General features: G+C 46.8%; 1 protein-coding gene across 3 annotated transcripts in view; it reads right to left on the bottom strand.

Moving 5' to 3' along the window:
* Window positions 1-15,844, bottom strand: part of sema4ab (sema domain, immunoglobulin domain (Ig), transmembrane domain (TM) and short cytoplasmic domain, (semaphorin) 4Ab) — an 82,463-nt gene that overhangs the window by 62,187 nt on the left and 4,432 nt on the right. For all 3 annotated transcript variants that reach the window (XR_011644112.1, XR_011644111.1, XM_034095138.2), the window contains exons 4-6: window positions 14,185-14,244; window positions 13,774-13,872; window positions 12,948-13,041 (exon numbers count right to left, since the gene is read on the bottom strand). Coding sequence is in view for 1 of the 3 variants with exons in the window: in XM_034095138.2 (XP_033951029.1) it covers window positions 12,948-13,041; window positions 13,774-13,872; window positions 14,185-14,244 (253 nt within the window). In the remaining 2 variants the exon portion in view is untranslated. The remainder of the gene's footprint in view (window positions 1-12,947; window positions 13,042-13,773; window positions 13,873-14,184; window positions 14,245-15,844) is intronic.

Below are 15,844 nucleotides of genomic sequence, written 5' to 3'. Positions count from 1 at the left end.
CTAAATTGTTCAAACAGGTCCTCCAAACACTGCAGGTTAAACATGTGATATCTAGTGCGTATCATCCCGAGTCGCAGGGGGCATTAGAACGGTGGCATCAGACCTTAAAAAGCATGCTGCGAAAGTACTGTATGGAGACAGAAAAAAATTGGGATGAGGGAATTCCTTTCGTTTTGTTCGCAGCCCGTGAAGCTGTTCAGGAGTCATTAGGATTCAGTCCCGCGGAGCTCGTCTTCGGCCATACGCCCCGCGGTCCACTTAAAATCCTACACGATGAGTTTCTTTCGGCTGATAGTCCTCCTGATAAAAACGTATTAGATTACGTTAGTCAGTTCCGTGAGCGTTTGCACCGAGCAAATTCACTCCCTAGAGAGTCGCTCTCCGCTTCACAAGCTGTCATGAAGCGTAATTATGACCGTGCCGCTGTCCCTAGGCACTTTGAAATAGGTGACAAGGTCCTCGCACTATTACCTATCCCCGGCTCTGCGCTCTCAGCCAAATTCCTCGGTCCATATGAAATCCACGATTGTCTTAGTGACACGGATTATGTTATTCGTACTCCGGAGAGACGGCGCAAAACGCGCGTCTGTTATATTAATATGTTGAAACGCTACCATTCCCGCGCCGCCGCTGATAGCCAGCCTGCCGGCTCGGAGAATCAAAGAGTAGCTGTTTTGGCGTTAATAGTGGTAGATAGTTCCGGCCCGTCTGACGACGGTTTGGTAATGCGCTCACATCACCAGCCGGGTGCTCGGTTGTGCAACTCGGAGATGGTAAAGACATTGCCCACTGTGTTAGGTCATCTGCAGGAGGCCCAGCAGCATGACATAACCCAGTTGGTGGATCGATTCCCGAGCCTTTTCCATGATGTCCCAACACAAACTAATGTGATAACGCATGACATCGATGTAAAGGGCGCGAGGCCGATTAAACAGCATCCATACCGTGCCAACCCGACCAAACGCGCACCTATGAAACAGGAGGCTGACTATCTTGTAGCAAATGGCCTGGCGACACAGAGCTCTAGCCCATGGTGTTCGCCGTGTCTGGTAGAGGCGAAATCTGATGGTTCCCCGCGCTTTATTACGGACTACCGTAAGGTGAACGCTGTTACGGTGACAGATTGCTACCCATTGCCGAGAATGGAGGATTGCATCGACAATTTAGGTTCCGCTAAATTTGTCAGTAAATTGGACCTACTTAAAGGTTACTGGCAGGTACCTTTAACGGACCGTGCCTCACACATTTCCGCTTTCGCTACGCCTGACTGTTTTCTGCAATATACAGTCATGGCGTTTGGGATGTGTAACGCTCCCGCTACATTTCAAAGATTGGTGAATACTGTCCTCTCCGGAATAAGCAATTGTAACGCATATTTGGATGATCTCATTGTGTACACGCCCACCTGGGAGATGCACATGAAGATCCTGGGGCAGGTATTCACCCGGCTCGCACAGGCGTCTCTTACTTTGAATCTGGCCAAATGTGAATTTGGTAAAGCTACTGTCACATATTTAGGAAAGCAGGTTGGGCAAGGCCAAGTCAGACCAGTGGAGGCTAAGGTTACTGCGGTGGCTGAATGTGCGGTGCCCGGCACCAGGAGTGATCTCCGCCGTTTCCTCGGCATGGCAGGCTACTACCGCAGTTTCTGCCGCAACTTCTTCACTGTAGCCCAACCCCTCACTAGGTTGATAAGTCCCAAGGTGGATTATGTTTGGACCCCTGAGTGCCAGCATGCCTTTGAGTGTATAAAGACACTTTTGAGTCACGCTCCTGTGCTCGCTGCTCCCGATCTTGTGAAGCCCTTTAAACTCGAGGTGGATGCTAGTGCAGTGGGGGCCGGTGCTGTTTTACTGCAGGAGGATGCGGATGGAGTTGATCATCCTGTCTGCTATTTCTCCCGTAAGTTCAACAAACATCAGGTACGCTACTCTACCATTGAAAAGGAGACCCTTGCTTTGTTGTTAGCTCTCCAGCACTTTGAGGTTTATGTCGGGTCTAGTTCTTTGCCGGTTGCAGTGTTTACCGATCATAACCCCATTGTCTTTTTGTCCCGCATGTACAACCACAATCAGTGTCTCATGCGGTGGGCTCTGATCGTCCAGGACTACAACCTGCAAATCTGCCACAAGAAAGGTTCAGAAAATGTGTTCGCAGATGCCCTGTGTGTTGTGAGGTGTTATGGTTCACAAAAACCCTGTGGGGTTTGTGTTTTAAGGGGGGGGGGGTGTTACAGCCGCTGCTACCTTGTGTCCTTAAGTATGGTTGGGTATGTAAATGAGCTGTGCAGTTCCCCTGCTGTCATTGGCCAGACGTCATCCAATCCCTGCTCCCGTCTGCCACGTCATCCGGGGGAGGAGTATAAAGGCTGAGCACGGACAACACTCTGGAGGGTCTGTATTTTGTGACAGACGCCTCAAACCACTCCTTGTGACAACGCCTTCCTTCTGTGACTTCTGAGGATTCTGTAGACTGACTAGCAGTGTGTATTTAGTATTAGCTCCACTGATTAGCAGTGTCTTTAGTAGGGTTCTGTGTTAGCATAGGGTTTTGTGTGTGTGTATACTGCTTAGAGCCAGGTTGATTAGCACCTGTAGACCCGCACCAGCTGTGTGTGTTTCCACAGTCCCGTTTTGTTTATTGTTTGTTTCCACTTTAGAAGTGAGATTTTCTTTTCTTTGTATAGCAGGGCAACTCTCTTTTGGAGACCCTTTGTGTTGTGTTATAGTGACAGATTGACCCGTTGTGGGGCCAATCTGTGTGTCCATCATTTTACTTGGTTTCAGTAACAATAAAACCACCGGTAACAAATATACCAAACCCAATCTGGTCGTGTCGTTTCCCGTTTGTACCCTAGCCAAGTGGGAACGTAACACGTGGGGGCTCTCGTCCGGGATCTTTAAATCAATTCCTATAGGTGGTTGTGTTGTGGCTAAAAACTTGGTAAAACGTGTGGGAGGTACACCCGAAAATGGCATCCTTCACTTTGGAAGAGTTCTTGGTTTGGCCGTCCTATGAGGAGCTAGACCGGTGTAAAAAGGACGACTTACTGGAGATAGCGCGGCACTTCAGTCTTGTGGTAAGTCGGCAAATGTTAAAGGAATGGTATGCTCATGACACTCATTTTTTAAAAATTATCATCCGATAAAACAGACCAGTCTCTGCCAGTTTCTCTCTTTTTTTTTTTAATCCGATGACATTATCAGTGATTTTAAACTGATTATATACCGAAATAACATCAACCCTGTGGGCGCCGCCATTTCCCGGACGTGACGTAATCCATGCGTTTGGTTTTCGAAGACACGTTGATCTCCATGTTATTTACTGTAGTTTCTCTCTTCAAATATGCCTCACTGTACTGCGAAATATTGCCACAATTCGGATAGGAACAATCCACGGAATGCTCGGTTCCATCTGTTGCCAAAAGGTAAGCATAAGAAGTACATTCGGAGGCAGTGGCTAGCGAAATGTGGCCGGCCCGAACCGAGAGATTCACAGGCTCATGTATGCAGCGAACATTTCACATTTCCGGACGACTACTCTGAGAGTATGATCAAACATAACATGGGATTTAAAGAACAACCATTACTCAATGGAGATGCAGTACCATCGGTCTTTCTGGTGTCATCACCGACCAGGACACCAGTTCGGCCAGTTGAGAAATCGCCCTCTGCAAGTGTGAAGCGACGGAGGAGCAGAAGTAGTGCTCGGAGTAAGAATAAGGTATGTTATAGCGCATTTCCATTGCAGCGGCTAGCCCCGTTTTAACGTCCAGGCCAGGACAGTTTTTGGTGGCCTTTCCATATAGCGTAGTACCGGCTAGTGTGTATTTCCCCCCAGTTTTTCCGGCCCCATAAAATCGTGATTCTATGGCAGGGACAACGAAGCTGAGTATGCTAAACTAGAGAGGGAATCGCTAGCAAGGGTGGTACTACATGCATACATATAGTATCTTATATCATCTTCCCATTATACACACATGCATTTCCAAACATTTGGACTACCTATGTTGCAAATGTATTATCTCTTCAATTTACACACGGCATCTATTGCACGTCTGTCCGTCCTGGGAGAGGGATCCCTCCTCTGCTGCTCTCCCTGAGGTTTCTCCCATGTTCCCTTTAAACTGGGGGTTTTCTTCGGAAGGTTTTCCTTGTACGATGTGAGGGTCTACGGACAGAGGGTGTCGTATTGTCATACTGATATGTATGGATGAATTCCCCCATCCAATCTCTTCACATTGGTCAAAACTTGTTCCTCTGCTGACGAGTCCGAACTCAAATACCCCGCCATGTTTCCGTGTGTTGACAAAGTGAACGCATGGATGACGTCACGACCATCACGTGACTACTGAAAATGGCAAAAATGGCGGCGGCCAGACGGAATATACAGGTTTTGATAAAAAAGAGCTATAAAATCATTATTTACCGGGGAATATCGCTGATTTCTTCAGGGTATGGTTTAAACATAACGTTTCACTAAATACTGAAGTTTTGATTAATTATCTAATGAGTGGACCATTCCTTTAAAGAAAGAGTTGAAGGCATTGGTGGTGGATGAGATGGTGCGAAGAGAGGTACTTGTACCGGCTGTACCAGTGTCCGATGTTCCCACTGAGGGCCTGTTGCGTCCGGGGACTGATGCAGAGTTTACGTTTGCTGAAGGAAGGGGTAGTGACAGCGGGGGGGGCGAGCCGTGTGAGGCACCGCTCACGCCGCCTCGCAGATGTCCACCCTCTCCTGTTGGTAGTACGGATTCCCGGGAGGGGGCTAAACTCAAGGTCCGTCTCGCCCGGCTCCAGTTGGAAGCCAAGGACAGGCAGCGTCAGTGGGAAGCTAACGACAGGGAGAAAGCCAGGCAGTTACAGCTGGAGTTACGCAAGTTGGAAATGGACAAGGAAGTCCGTAAATTAGAAATTGACAAGGAAGTGCGGATGCGTCAGCTGGAGCTAGACTCCGAGCTGCGCGCATCCGGTGCTTTTGGCCGTGCCAGAGAAAGCTCTCCAGGTAATTCTCACCCACCTGCCTTCAATGTAGGGACAAACATTTTGCTGTTGCCGATTTTCCGGGAGAATGAAGTGGATGCATATTTCGGTGCGTTTGAGCGCATTGCAGCAGCGTTACAATGGCCGGAGGATGCCTGGGCTCTGTTAATCCAGTGTGAACTCCACGGAAGAGCTCAGGAGGCGGTTGCTGCGCTTTCAATAGAGGACAGCCTAAATTATGACCTGGTCAAGCGTGCCATACTTAGGGTGTACGAGTTAGTTCCCGAGGCTTATCGGCAGAAGTTCAGGAATCACAGAAAGGGGGCGAATCAAACACATGTCGAGTATGCCAGGGAGAAGGGGATGTTGCTCCATAAATGGATTGATTCATGTGAAGCTGCAGAGTATTCTGCCTTTAAAGAATTAATCCTGATGGAGGAATTCAAGAGAGGATTGCCTGACCGTATTGTGGGGCATATAAATGATCAGAAAGTGCAATCTCTCTCCGCAGCTGCTGTACTGGCGGACGAATATGTGCTAATGCATAAAACGGTGTTTTCTCCGGCTATTGCTGAGAACTCTCGCCGCATGCCGGGTGCACCTGTTGGTCAGCCAGCGAGAGTATTCACGAGGAATAGAGAGGAGAGAGAATGTCACTATTGTCATCAGCCTGGGCATCTAATTGGTAATTGTATGCTTCTGAAGCGGAAGGAGCAGCCACCAAACATGACTAGGCCGAAAGGCATCGGCTTAATCAATACCAGCTCACTCAGTACTTCCACACCTGACACTGAGGAAGAAATAGATCCCTGTTTTAAGCCTTTTGTGTTCGAGGGATTGATATCACTAACAGGTGAGTCAGACGATCAGAGACCCGTCCGCATTCTACGAGACACTGGAGGCTCACAGTCAGTGATTGTTGCCTCGGCTCTGCCATTCTCAGACAAGTCAGCGTGTGGGTATGGATCACTATTATGTGGCATTGAAATGGGTTACGTGCCCCGTCCCGTACACAATGTACACATACAGTCAAAATTAATTACTGGATTTTTCCCTGTTGCTGTGTGCCCAGCATTACCCATACGGGGTATAGTCCTTTTAATGGGAAACGACATCGCAGGAGGTAAGGTAACTCCTGCACTTGAAATATTGGATTCTCCTCAGACTGTGTTGTCTGAGGCCACAAATGCTCACATTTTCCCCATTTGTGCTGTCACCCGCGCGCAGGCGCGTAAGAGTGACTCGGAGGTGTCGCTAAATGATACTATGTTTGGGACCCTGTTTACAGATGAAAAAATGCCGGAGGAAAAGCCAGTAGTGGCGAATTCCGTTCTCCCTGCCATGACCGCTGCGTCAGCGCAACCTGCCAGCCCAGCCGTTGACGGTTCCACACTCCCGGTAACCCGAGAGCGGTAACCCGAGAGCGGTTACTCGCCGCGCAGAGGGCGGATCCGACGCTTGCGAAGTGTTTCGAGCAGGTGGTGAGTAACGACAAGGCAAGGGGTGAGAAGGTGGCTTATGTGTTGGATAAGGAGATACTAGTGCGCCAATGGTCCCTCACTGCTACTGCTGAAGCTGACTGGGGTGTAGTGCATCAAGTAGTCGTGCCGGTGCCATACCGTCAACATGTGCTATCTGTAGCGCATGAAAGTCAATGGTCGGGACACTTGGGCGTGACAAAAACCTACCAAATAATCCTGAAGCATTTCTTTTGGCCAGGTTTGAAGAAGGATGTCTCTAGCTTCTGCCGCTAATGTCATGTGTGCCAGGTTGTCGGTAAGCCTAATAAAAAAATTCCGCAGGCTCCCTTACATCCCATACCTGCTATAGGTGAGCCCTTTGACCGGGTGTTGATAGACTGTGTTGGTCCTTTACCACGTACGAAAACAGGTCAACAGTATTTACTCACGATAATGTGTACGTCGACTCGTTTTCCGGAAGCGATTCCGCTGCGTAGCATTACTTCAACATCTGTAGTTAAGGCCTTGACGAAGTTCTTTTCTACATTTGGAATTCCGCGAGCAATCCAGAGTGACCAAGGGACAAATTGTAAATCTAAATTGTTCAAACAGGTCCTCCAAACACTGCAGGTTAAACATGTGATATCTAGTGCGTATCATCCCGAGTCGCAGGGGGCATTAGAACGGTGGCATCAGACCTTAAAAAGCATGCTGCGAAAGTACTGTATGGAGACAGAAAAAAATTGGGATGAGGGAATTCCTTTCGTTTTGTTCGCAGCCCGTGAAGCTGTTCAGGAGTCATTAGGATTCAGTCCCGCGGAGCTCGTCTTCGGCCATACGCCCCGCGGTCCACTTAAAATCCTACACGATGAGTTTCTTTCGGCTGATAGTCCTCCTGATAAAAACGTATTAGATTACGTTAGTCAGTTCCGTGAGCGTTTGCACCGAGCAAATTCACTCCCTAGAGAGTCGCTCTCCGCTTCACAAGCTGTCATGAAGCGTAATTATGACCGTGCCGCTGTCCCTAGGCACTTTGAAATAGGTGACAAGGTCCTCGCACTATTACCTATCCCCGGCTCTGCGCTCTCAGCCAAATTCCTCGGTCCATATGAAATCCACGATTGTCTTAGTGACACGGATTATGTTATTCGTACTCCGGAGAGACGGCGCAAAACGCGCGTCTGTTATATTAATATGTTGAAACGCTACCATTCCCGCGCCGCTGCTGATAGCCAGCCTGCCGGCTCGGAGAATCAAAGAGTAGCTGTTTTGGCGTTAATAGTGGTAGATAGTTCCGGCCCGTCTGACGACGGTTTGGTAATGCGCTCACATCACCAGCCGGGTGCTCGGTTGTGCAACTCGGAGATGGTAAAGACATTGCCCACTGTGTTAGGTCATCTGCAGGAGGCCCAGCAGCATGACATAACCCAGTTGGTGGATCGATTCCCGAGCCTTTTCCATGATGTCCCAACACAAACTAATGTGATAACGCATGACATCGATGTAAAGGGCGCGAGGCCGATTAAACAGCATCCATACCGTGCCAACCCGACCAAACGCGCACCTATGAAACAGGAGGCTGACTATCTTGTAGCAAATGGCCTGGCGACACAGAGCTCTAGCCCATGGTGTTCGCCGTGTCTGGTAGAGGCGAAATCTGATGGTTCCCCGCGCTTTATTACGGACTACCGTAAGGTGAACGCTGTTACGGTGACAGATTGCTACCCATTGCCGAGAATGGAGGATTGCATCGACAATTTAGGTTCCGCTAAATTTGTCAGTAAATTGGACCTACTTAAAGGTTACTGGCAGGTACCTTTAACGGACCGTGCCTCACACATTTCCGCTTTCGCTACGCCTGACTGTTTTCTGCAATATACAGTCATGGCGTTTGGGATGTGTAACGCTCCCGCTACATTTCAAAGATTGGTGAATACTGTCCTCTCCGGAATAAGCAATTGTAACGCATATTTGGATGATCTCATTGTGTACACGCCCACCTGGGAGATGCACATGAAGATCCTGGGGCAGGTATTCACCCGGCTCGCACAGGCGTCTCTTACTTTGAATCTGGCCAAATGTGAATTTGGTAAAGCTACTGTCACATATTTAGGAAAGCAGGTTGGGCAAGGCCAAGTCAGACCAGTGGAGGCTAAGGTTACTGCGGTGGCTGAATGTGCGGTGCCCGGCACCAGGAGTGATCTCCGCCGTTTCCTCGGCATGGCAGGCTACTACCGCAGTTTCTGCCGCAACTTCTTCACTGTAGCCCAACCCCTCACTAGGTTGATAAGTCCCAAGGTGGATTATGTTTGGACCCCTGAGTGCCAGCATGCCTTTGAGTGTATAAAGACACTTTTGAGTCACGCTCCTGTGCTCGCTGCTCCCGATCTTGTGAAGCCCTTTAAACTCGAGGTGGATGCTAGTGCAGTGGGGGCCGGTGCTGTTTTACTGCAGGAGGATGCGGATGGAGTTGATCATCCTGTCTGCTATTTCTCCCGTAAGTTCAACAAACATCAGGTACGCTACTCTACCATTGAAAAGGAGACCCTTGCTTTGTTGTTAGCTCTCCAGCACTTTGAGGTTTATGTCGGGTCTAGTTCTTTGCCGGTTGCAGTGTTTACCGATCATAACCCCATTGTCTTTTTGTCCCGCATGTACAACCACAATCAGTGTCTCATGCGGTGGGCTCTGATCGTCCAGGACTACAACCTGCAAATCTGCCACAAGAAAGGTTCAGAAAATGTGTTCGCAGATGCCCTGTGTGTTGTGAGGTGTTATGGTTCACAAAAACCCTGTGGGGTTTGTGTTTTAAGGGGGGGGGGTTGTTACAGCCGCTGCTACCTTGTGTCCTTAAGTATGGTTGGGTATGTAAATGAGCTGTGCAGTTCCCCTGCTGTCATTGGCCAGACGTCATCCAATCCCTGCTCCCGTCTGCCACGTCATCCGGGGGAGGAGTATAAAGGCTGAGCACGGACAACACTCTGGAGGGTCTGTATTTTGTGACAGACGCCTCAAACCACTCCTTGTGACAACGCCTTCCTTCTGTGACTTCTGAGGATTCTGTAGACTGACTAGCAGTGTGTATTTAGTATTAGCTCCACTGATTAGCAGTGTCTTTAGTAGGGTTCTGTGTTAGCATAGGGTTTTGTGTGTGTGTATACTGCTTAGAGCCAGGTTGATTAGCACCTGTAGACCCGCACCAGCTGTGTGTGTTTCCACAGTCCCGTTTTGTTTATTGTTTGTTTCCACTTTAGTAGTGAGATTTTCTTTTCTTTGTATAGCAGGGCAACTCTCTTTTGGAGACCCTTTGTGTTGTGTTATAGTGACAGATTGACCCGTTGTGGGGCCAATCTGTGTGTCCATCATTTTACTTGGTTTCAGTAACAATAAAACCACCGGTAACAAATATACCAAACCCAATCTGGTCGTGTCGTTTCCCGTTTGTACCCTAGCCAAGTGGGAACGTAACAGTGACATTATTGTGGCACATCAGTAAAGCCTTAAATATAAATATATAAGGTGGCAGACATCATTTAATGAATTTTAACTGAACAATAACTGAATGAGTTTGTCTCACTCTTAGACCAGCAGGGGAACCAAATCTATGCAGACTGCTGCAATAAGTACATTCATTAACTGTCTCATCGATGTTTGTCTGTATGAATATGATAATATTAACAATCATTTTATTCCTATCAGCTGCCAATCACTGTTATGATTCACATATTCAGTGTTATTATTAAATAAACTATATTTTTGGAGGAGTTAATGATGAACGTTCCTCAAGATGCTTGCTCACCCTCCTTCAAATTTGAAAGACAAGTAATTACTATCATAAATCAAAAGAATCAAAAGAACAGTTCAGCGCCCCACAACTTCATTGCAAACAGTTACAACCTGGACTTTACATCAGAAAGAACAAACATTAAAGAAGTGACTAACTGCATCAGTTAGGGTTAGAAAACGTGTATTCAGCTAAAACACAAACATCGCTGCAGCTATGATCCAGTGGAGAGTCCTTACCTGCTGGCCTAGTTAAATCAAAGAGGTTACTTTCTGTTGGCTGGGCAGTGTAGTTTTACACACCGTCTGATTTGACTTTCTCAGGACTTCAAACTGTTTTTTGGGGGCAGACCCCACAAAGAAGAACAATATTATACACACGTAAGGTCATCATCTTAACAGTTTATTGTTCTCATCGACTCATCCGTGAGCAGAGCATCAAGTTGCCTATAACAGCTGAACGTGGCGATTACCATCTTGTTCAGCAAAACGCCTCACAAACTGATTAAGATTTAAAGCTATGGTGCGTTTTGATTCAAGTACAGCCAAACTTGACAGGCTCTTCTCTGTCATTGTAGACCACAAACGGTGGCGGCTCCAGAGTGTTTGTGTTGGGTAATCTCTGGTAGGGCTAACCCTACAGTGGTGGGGTGAAGTCAGTATTTGCAATGTGATTACATACACGCTCCCCTTGACAGTGAAACGCCACGCGTGAGGTTTAGATTATTCCCCTGTCTCAATCCAAATTGAGCTGTATGAAATAAAAAAGGCACATTTGTCTTGTAGTAAATAAAAAGGGTGACCTGGAGCCAATCCTGCAACTTCCCCACATGTTCTATTGAGAAGACGATCACTACGTGACAAAAGTTTTCAAAACCGTTTCTGGTCTTCGGTATTTCCAGGCAAGTGGCTACCGAAATCAATCTTACTAACTGCTGTCTGTGCAATTTACTCCGCGCGAGTTGGCGGACTTTATTTTGCTTACCTTAACATCATTGTTCATGGTGGGCCTAAGCCATTTCTTGGTATGGCTGTAGCCTACCCCAGCCATACCCTGGCGCCGCCACTGACCGCAAATACCTCATTCCTTCCGTCTACTTGGATCCGAAATGCTTCTCGTTTTGCGCTGTCCCCCGTTCAAATGAAATCGCCACCAATCATATTTCCACGCTCGTTCCAGGGCCGGGGGAGGGGTTACAAGGCTCACGTCTTGTGCTGCATTCACTTGCACTCGGACATTAGAGATTTTCTCTCAAATGTCCGATGAGCCACAACTCTTTTTTCTAAACAAAGCTGCCAACTGGGGTGGCAAGGCCTTTTTCTGAGGTGGCAGCTGCCACCCCGTGCCACCCTGTAGAACCGCCACTGGTGTAACGGTATCCGTATTCGTCCCGTACCGTCACGGTTCGGCGGTTACGGTTCGGCGCATGCAGTCACACGACAAATACGCCTTTTTTTTACGAGTGGGAAAAAAGTCTGTCATTCAGGGCAGTATCCACTACACTATTTATAATCCAGGGGGAGGCATTGCGCCTAAACGCTGTTTGCCAGCCGCCCTTAAACAACAAATGAAGAACAAGAAGAAACAACAACAAAACGAACTAAATACCAGAAGAAGAAAAGTTAGTTTTGCAATTTCAGATAACACACAGGAGCTAGAACCCACCTGCTTCTTTTAAATCAGCTGTGTGGGAACATTTCGGGTTCCCTGTGGACTACAATAATGATGAAGTGCACGAGTGGTGGATCGGACGAGGACGGTGTGTCGGCGTTGTTCGACAGCGGTGCGGTATGCTAATGGAAACACAACTCAAACATGCTAAATCACATCAGAAGGCATCACCCAGATTTGCCAATCACCGGAGCCCGGAAAAATACAACAGCTGTCCAACAGCTGATCCCCGCTGTTTTTAAGAAGCCAAGAGACATGAGAGCCCAAAATAAATAACGGAAGCTTTTGGCATATGTTTTTCAACGACTTTGCGCTCTGGACACACTTTCTTATTATTTATTTTGTAATATTTTCAAGACATTCTTTTTAGTTTTACAGCTTGATGAAACCTTTTTGTTTGACATCAGCCATTATAGATAATACTGCCATCTGTTTGTGGTTTGTTTTTAACTGTTTATTACAGTTAATTATTCAAAATGTCATAGTTCCTTATTTTTAAACAGAAACTTGCACTACTGTTCAAAATAAATAACAGCAAACCTGGAATTATGCATTTGGGACTTTTTTTTGCTTTTTCTTATTGTACCGAACCCGTACCGAACCGTGACCCCCAAACCGAGGTACGAACCGAACCGTGACTTCTGTGAACCGTTACACCCCTACCAGTGGGGTATTTACAGACATATTTTATGTTTATAACAAAACATTAAATTATCTTCAGTTTGTGTTAACCACAGACCTTACTTCAGGTTTCGAACCACAAACATGTAAAAGAAAAAAGTCGACTTGGAGGCAATGGAGCCCTAAATGCTAAAATGCCAATAATGAAAACGTATTTCTGGGTTTAGGACTTATTCCTGCACCACTTTATATGTAGGTATGTTGGAGAAATGTCACATATAGTCTATAGATAATCTGTTAAAACATGTCGAAGTGTTGAATCACAGCTAATAAGTTGTTAAAGAGGGAACAGATTCTCTAGAAATGATTGCTGGGCCACCAACAGCTATAGAGTGAACATTGGTGGTCACATCGTGGCCGCACTGACCTACGATGATGGCGGTGTTGCGTTGGTAGGGATCGTAGGGGCAGCGACCCCGGCCTTCATCGGGCTTCATGCTCATCATCAACGTCTCAGAGGTCTGGACAGAAAATATAGAAAGATATAGAATTAGATAGAGATCCACAGAGAAACCAAATGTGGCTGTTGAAGTTCCTTCTCTCTGTCTATACCCGTGTACACTCATGTTCCGATTAACCCAGCTTCCCCAAATGTCTTTCTTTTTGGTGTCTATATACGCTGGGATCCGGAGTCATGGATGATCCTGCGGTCCTGTGTCCTGGATCGCGAGCGCTGGATCTTGAGTCGTGGCTGTGGTCCTGGATCATAGGTCCTGGATGGATATCCTCGTGGATTCATCTTCCTATTATACACACATGCATTTCCAAACATTTGGACTACCTATGTTGCAAATGTATTATCTTTTCAATTTACACACGGCATCTATTGCACGTCTGTCCGTCCTGGGAGAGGGATCCCTCCTCTGCTGCTCTCCCTGAGGTTTCTCCCATGTTCCCTTTAAACTGGGTTTTCTTTGGAAGTTTTTCCTTGTACGATGTGAGGGTCTAAGGACAGAGGGTCTAAGGACAGAGGGTCTAAGGACAGAGGGTGTCGTATTGTCATACTGATATTCTGTACACACTGTGAAGACCACTGAGACAAATGTAACATTTGTGATATTGGGCTGTATAAATAAACATTGATTGATTGATTGATTGAAGTAAACATGGTTATATTGCTTGGAATCCATGAACATCTTAAACCGTCAAAAAGTAAAAACCAACCAATCAGTTGAACGTCTGTGTAAACTCACAATGTAGGAGCAGCGGGGGCTGTAGGCAAAGGTTCCGCAGGCGTATATGTGAGTAGTGTTCAAGAACTGCAGCACACGGATGAAATTAGGACAGTCGGCCTAGAGAAAGACAAGAGACAAAGTTAGATGTTTGAGTCCACCAAGATGTACAGCGAGCAGCGCGTGCCTCCTGGTTCCTAAGGGACGTTAATATCTTGGCAAAGCACGCTCTCAAACTAACAATTCACATTTCATTGAAGACTACACACCACTCTACACGGCGCTCTTTAACATTAACAGCCCGATGTGAAAGGTGTATTTTATGAAAAGTGGTTTTGTTTTATTAGTACTAAAAAGGTCAGGAGGAGACATTTTTTATTGACTTTGATTTTCCTACTTATCTAAACACAGTGATCAAACTCTCAAACTTGCCATTTCCTTTCCTTTCATGGAACACTGCTCCAGGTCTTTGTCTGAAGGGCTCCAGTCCAGCTGCAAGGAGAGGAGAGGAGAGGAGAGGAGAGGAGAGGAGAGGAGAGGAGAGGAGAGGAGAGGAGAGGAGAGGAGCTGCAGATAACCATGAAACACTCATTGCACTCATCACATCTTCGGGGGTCCATTCACGTGACAACAGCAGCTAATGTAACTGGTCTTGATTTGGTTCATCTATGTTTTCAAATGGTGAATCCTATTGAAGGAATTCTACCCGTTGTATCTTTGTAACACTGACAGGATCCCTTGATCACATGATTGTCATACAAGCAGAAGAGTCATTGGAAATGTTAGAGCCAGTTACTTCAGTTTGTTTTGTGTAGAAAGGTGAAACAGTTTGTTCTCCTCGTGGCCTCCTCTGTAGACAGGATATATAAAAGACTACAATTCCTACAGCGCCAGACTTTAAGAGGCACAGATATGGGCAACCTATGGGGAAGAGGCTTTCCAGCTTTTAAATCATAAACAAGTTTACGTCATAGAAAAAAAGACAATCTAATTTGCTAACCCTTTTATTTGAGATGTGCCTCTTTTGGTTTTGATTTGTTAGACTATTGCACTCCTATGGGCTCAGACAGTCTCATAACACACACGTGCACACAGAAGGATGCACACTTGTGTTTTTCAATGCACACAAATGTGTTCCGTTTCATATACATGTGAATGAATACAATTCAAATACAGAAAAAAGTTTTACATGTGTATTTTTGATCCTCACATATTAGTTTTCCGTTTAAATCCTGAACCTGCAAACACAACCCGCTTTCTGTGCACGGATCGCTGGGCATTCGTGTGTGGGTTTTTCGAGACTCCCCTGACGGTCACCCGATTTGTATTTGTATTTTTTTCTATCTATAGCCAATCAGATGTCTCCTCCATTCTAAGCCAATCACATGAGCGCGCCTCCACGAGGGTAGATTTCTTGCGTTCATGACGTAGCGCTTCATGTACGCATTTTGCGCAGTCTGGAGCTGACAGGTCCATGGAGCCTGCCTGCAGGCGCTAAACTCAGGACACCTCCACTCTCAGTACAGCGCCACTTTCCGAACAGGAAATGCACGCAAATACAAGCCTTTATATTATTAAGGTACAGCGCAACTTTCCGAACCATTGATGAATGCTTGTGTACACAAAAACGGCAGGCAAAACCGTTTTAAATGTGTGTTTCCTGTGTGGCGAATAGAGCTGCTTTATTTATGTCTGTATGAAGTTGTTGTGAGTGTGGAGGGAGCAGCTACACGTTAGCTTAGCCTAATCGATCAGTGCACTACGAAGCCAGTGGTGAACTGTCAACGGGGGGGGGGAGCCCCCCCTCTCTGCTCTCTATAAAGGCCGATCAGGAGAGCTGGATCTGATCGATATGGACATGAACGCGAGTGAAGTGTAACCGGACGTGAGAGAGAGATCAGATCAGCTGCTGAGTCTGACGGAGACACGCAGCTCTGCATGATCACCTGATGCTCCGCCCTCTGTTTAGCGAGCTGACCGGACAGTGCAAAATGCGTACATGAAGTGCTACGTCATGAACGCAATAAATCATACCCTCGTGGGGGCGCGCTCATGTGATTAGCTTAGACTGGAGGAGACATCTGATTGGCTA

Source organism: Pseudochaenichthys georgianus, chromosome 11 (assembly GCF_902827115.2).
Source record: "Pseudochaenichthys georgianus chromosome 11, fPseGeo1.2, whole genome shotgun sequence".
In the NCBI taxonomy this organism is placed as follows: Eukaryota; Metazoa; Chordata; class Actinopteri; order Perciformes; family Channichthyidae; genus Pseudochaenichthys; species Pseudochaenichthys georgianus.
The sequence above is the reverse complement of the archived record's forward strand: the minus strand, read 5'-3'. Positions and strand labels throughout refer to the sequence as shown.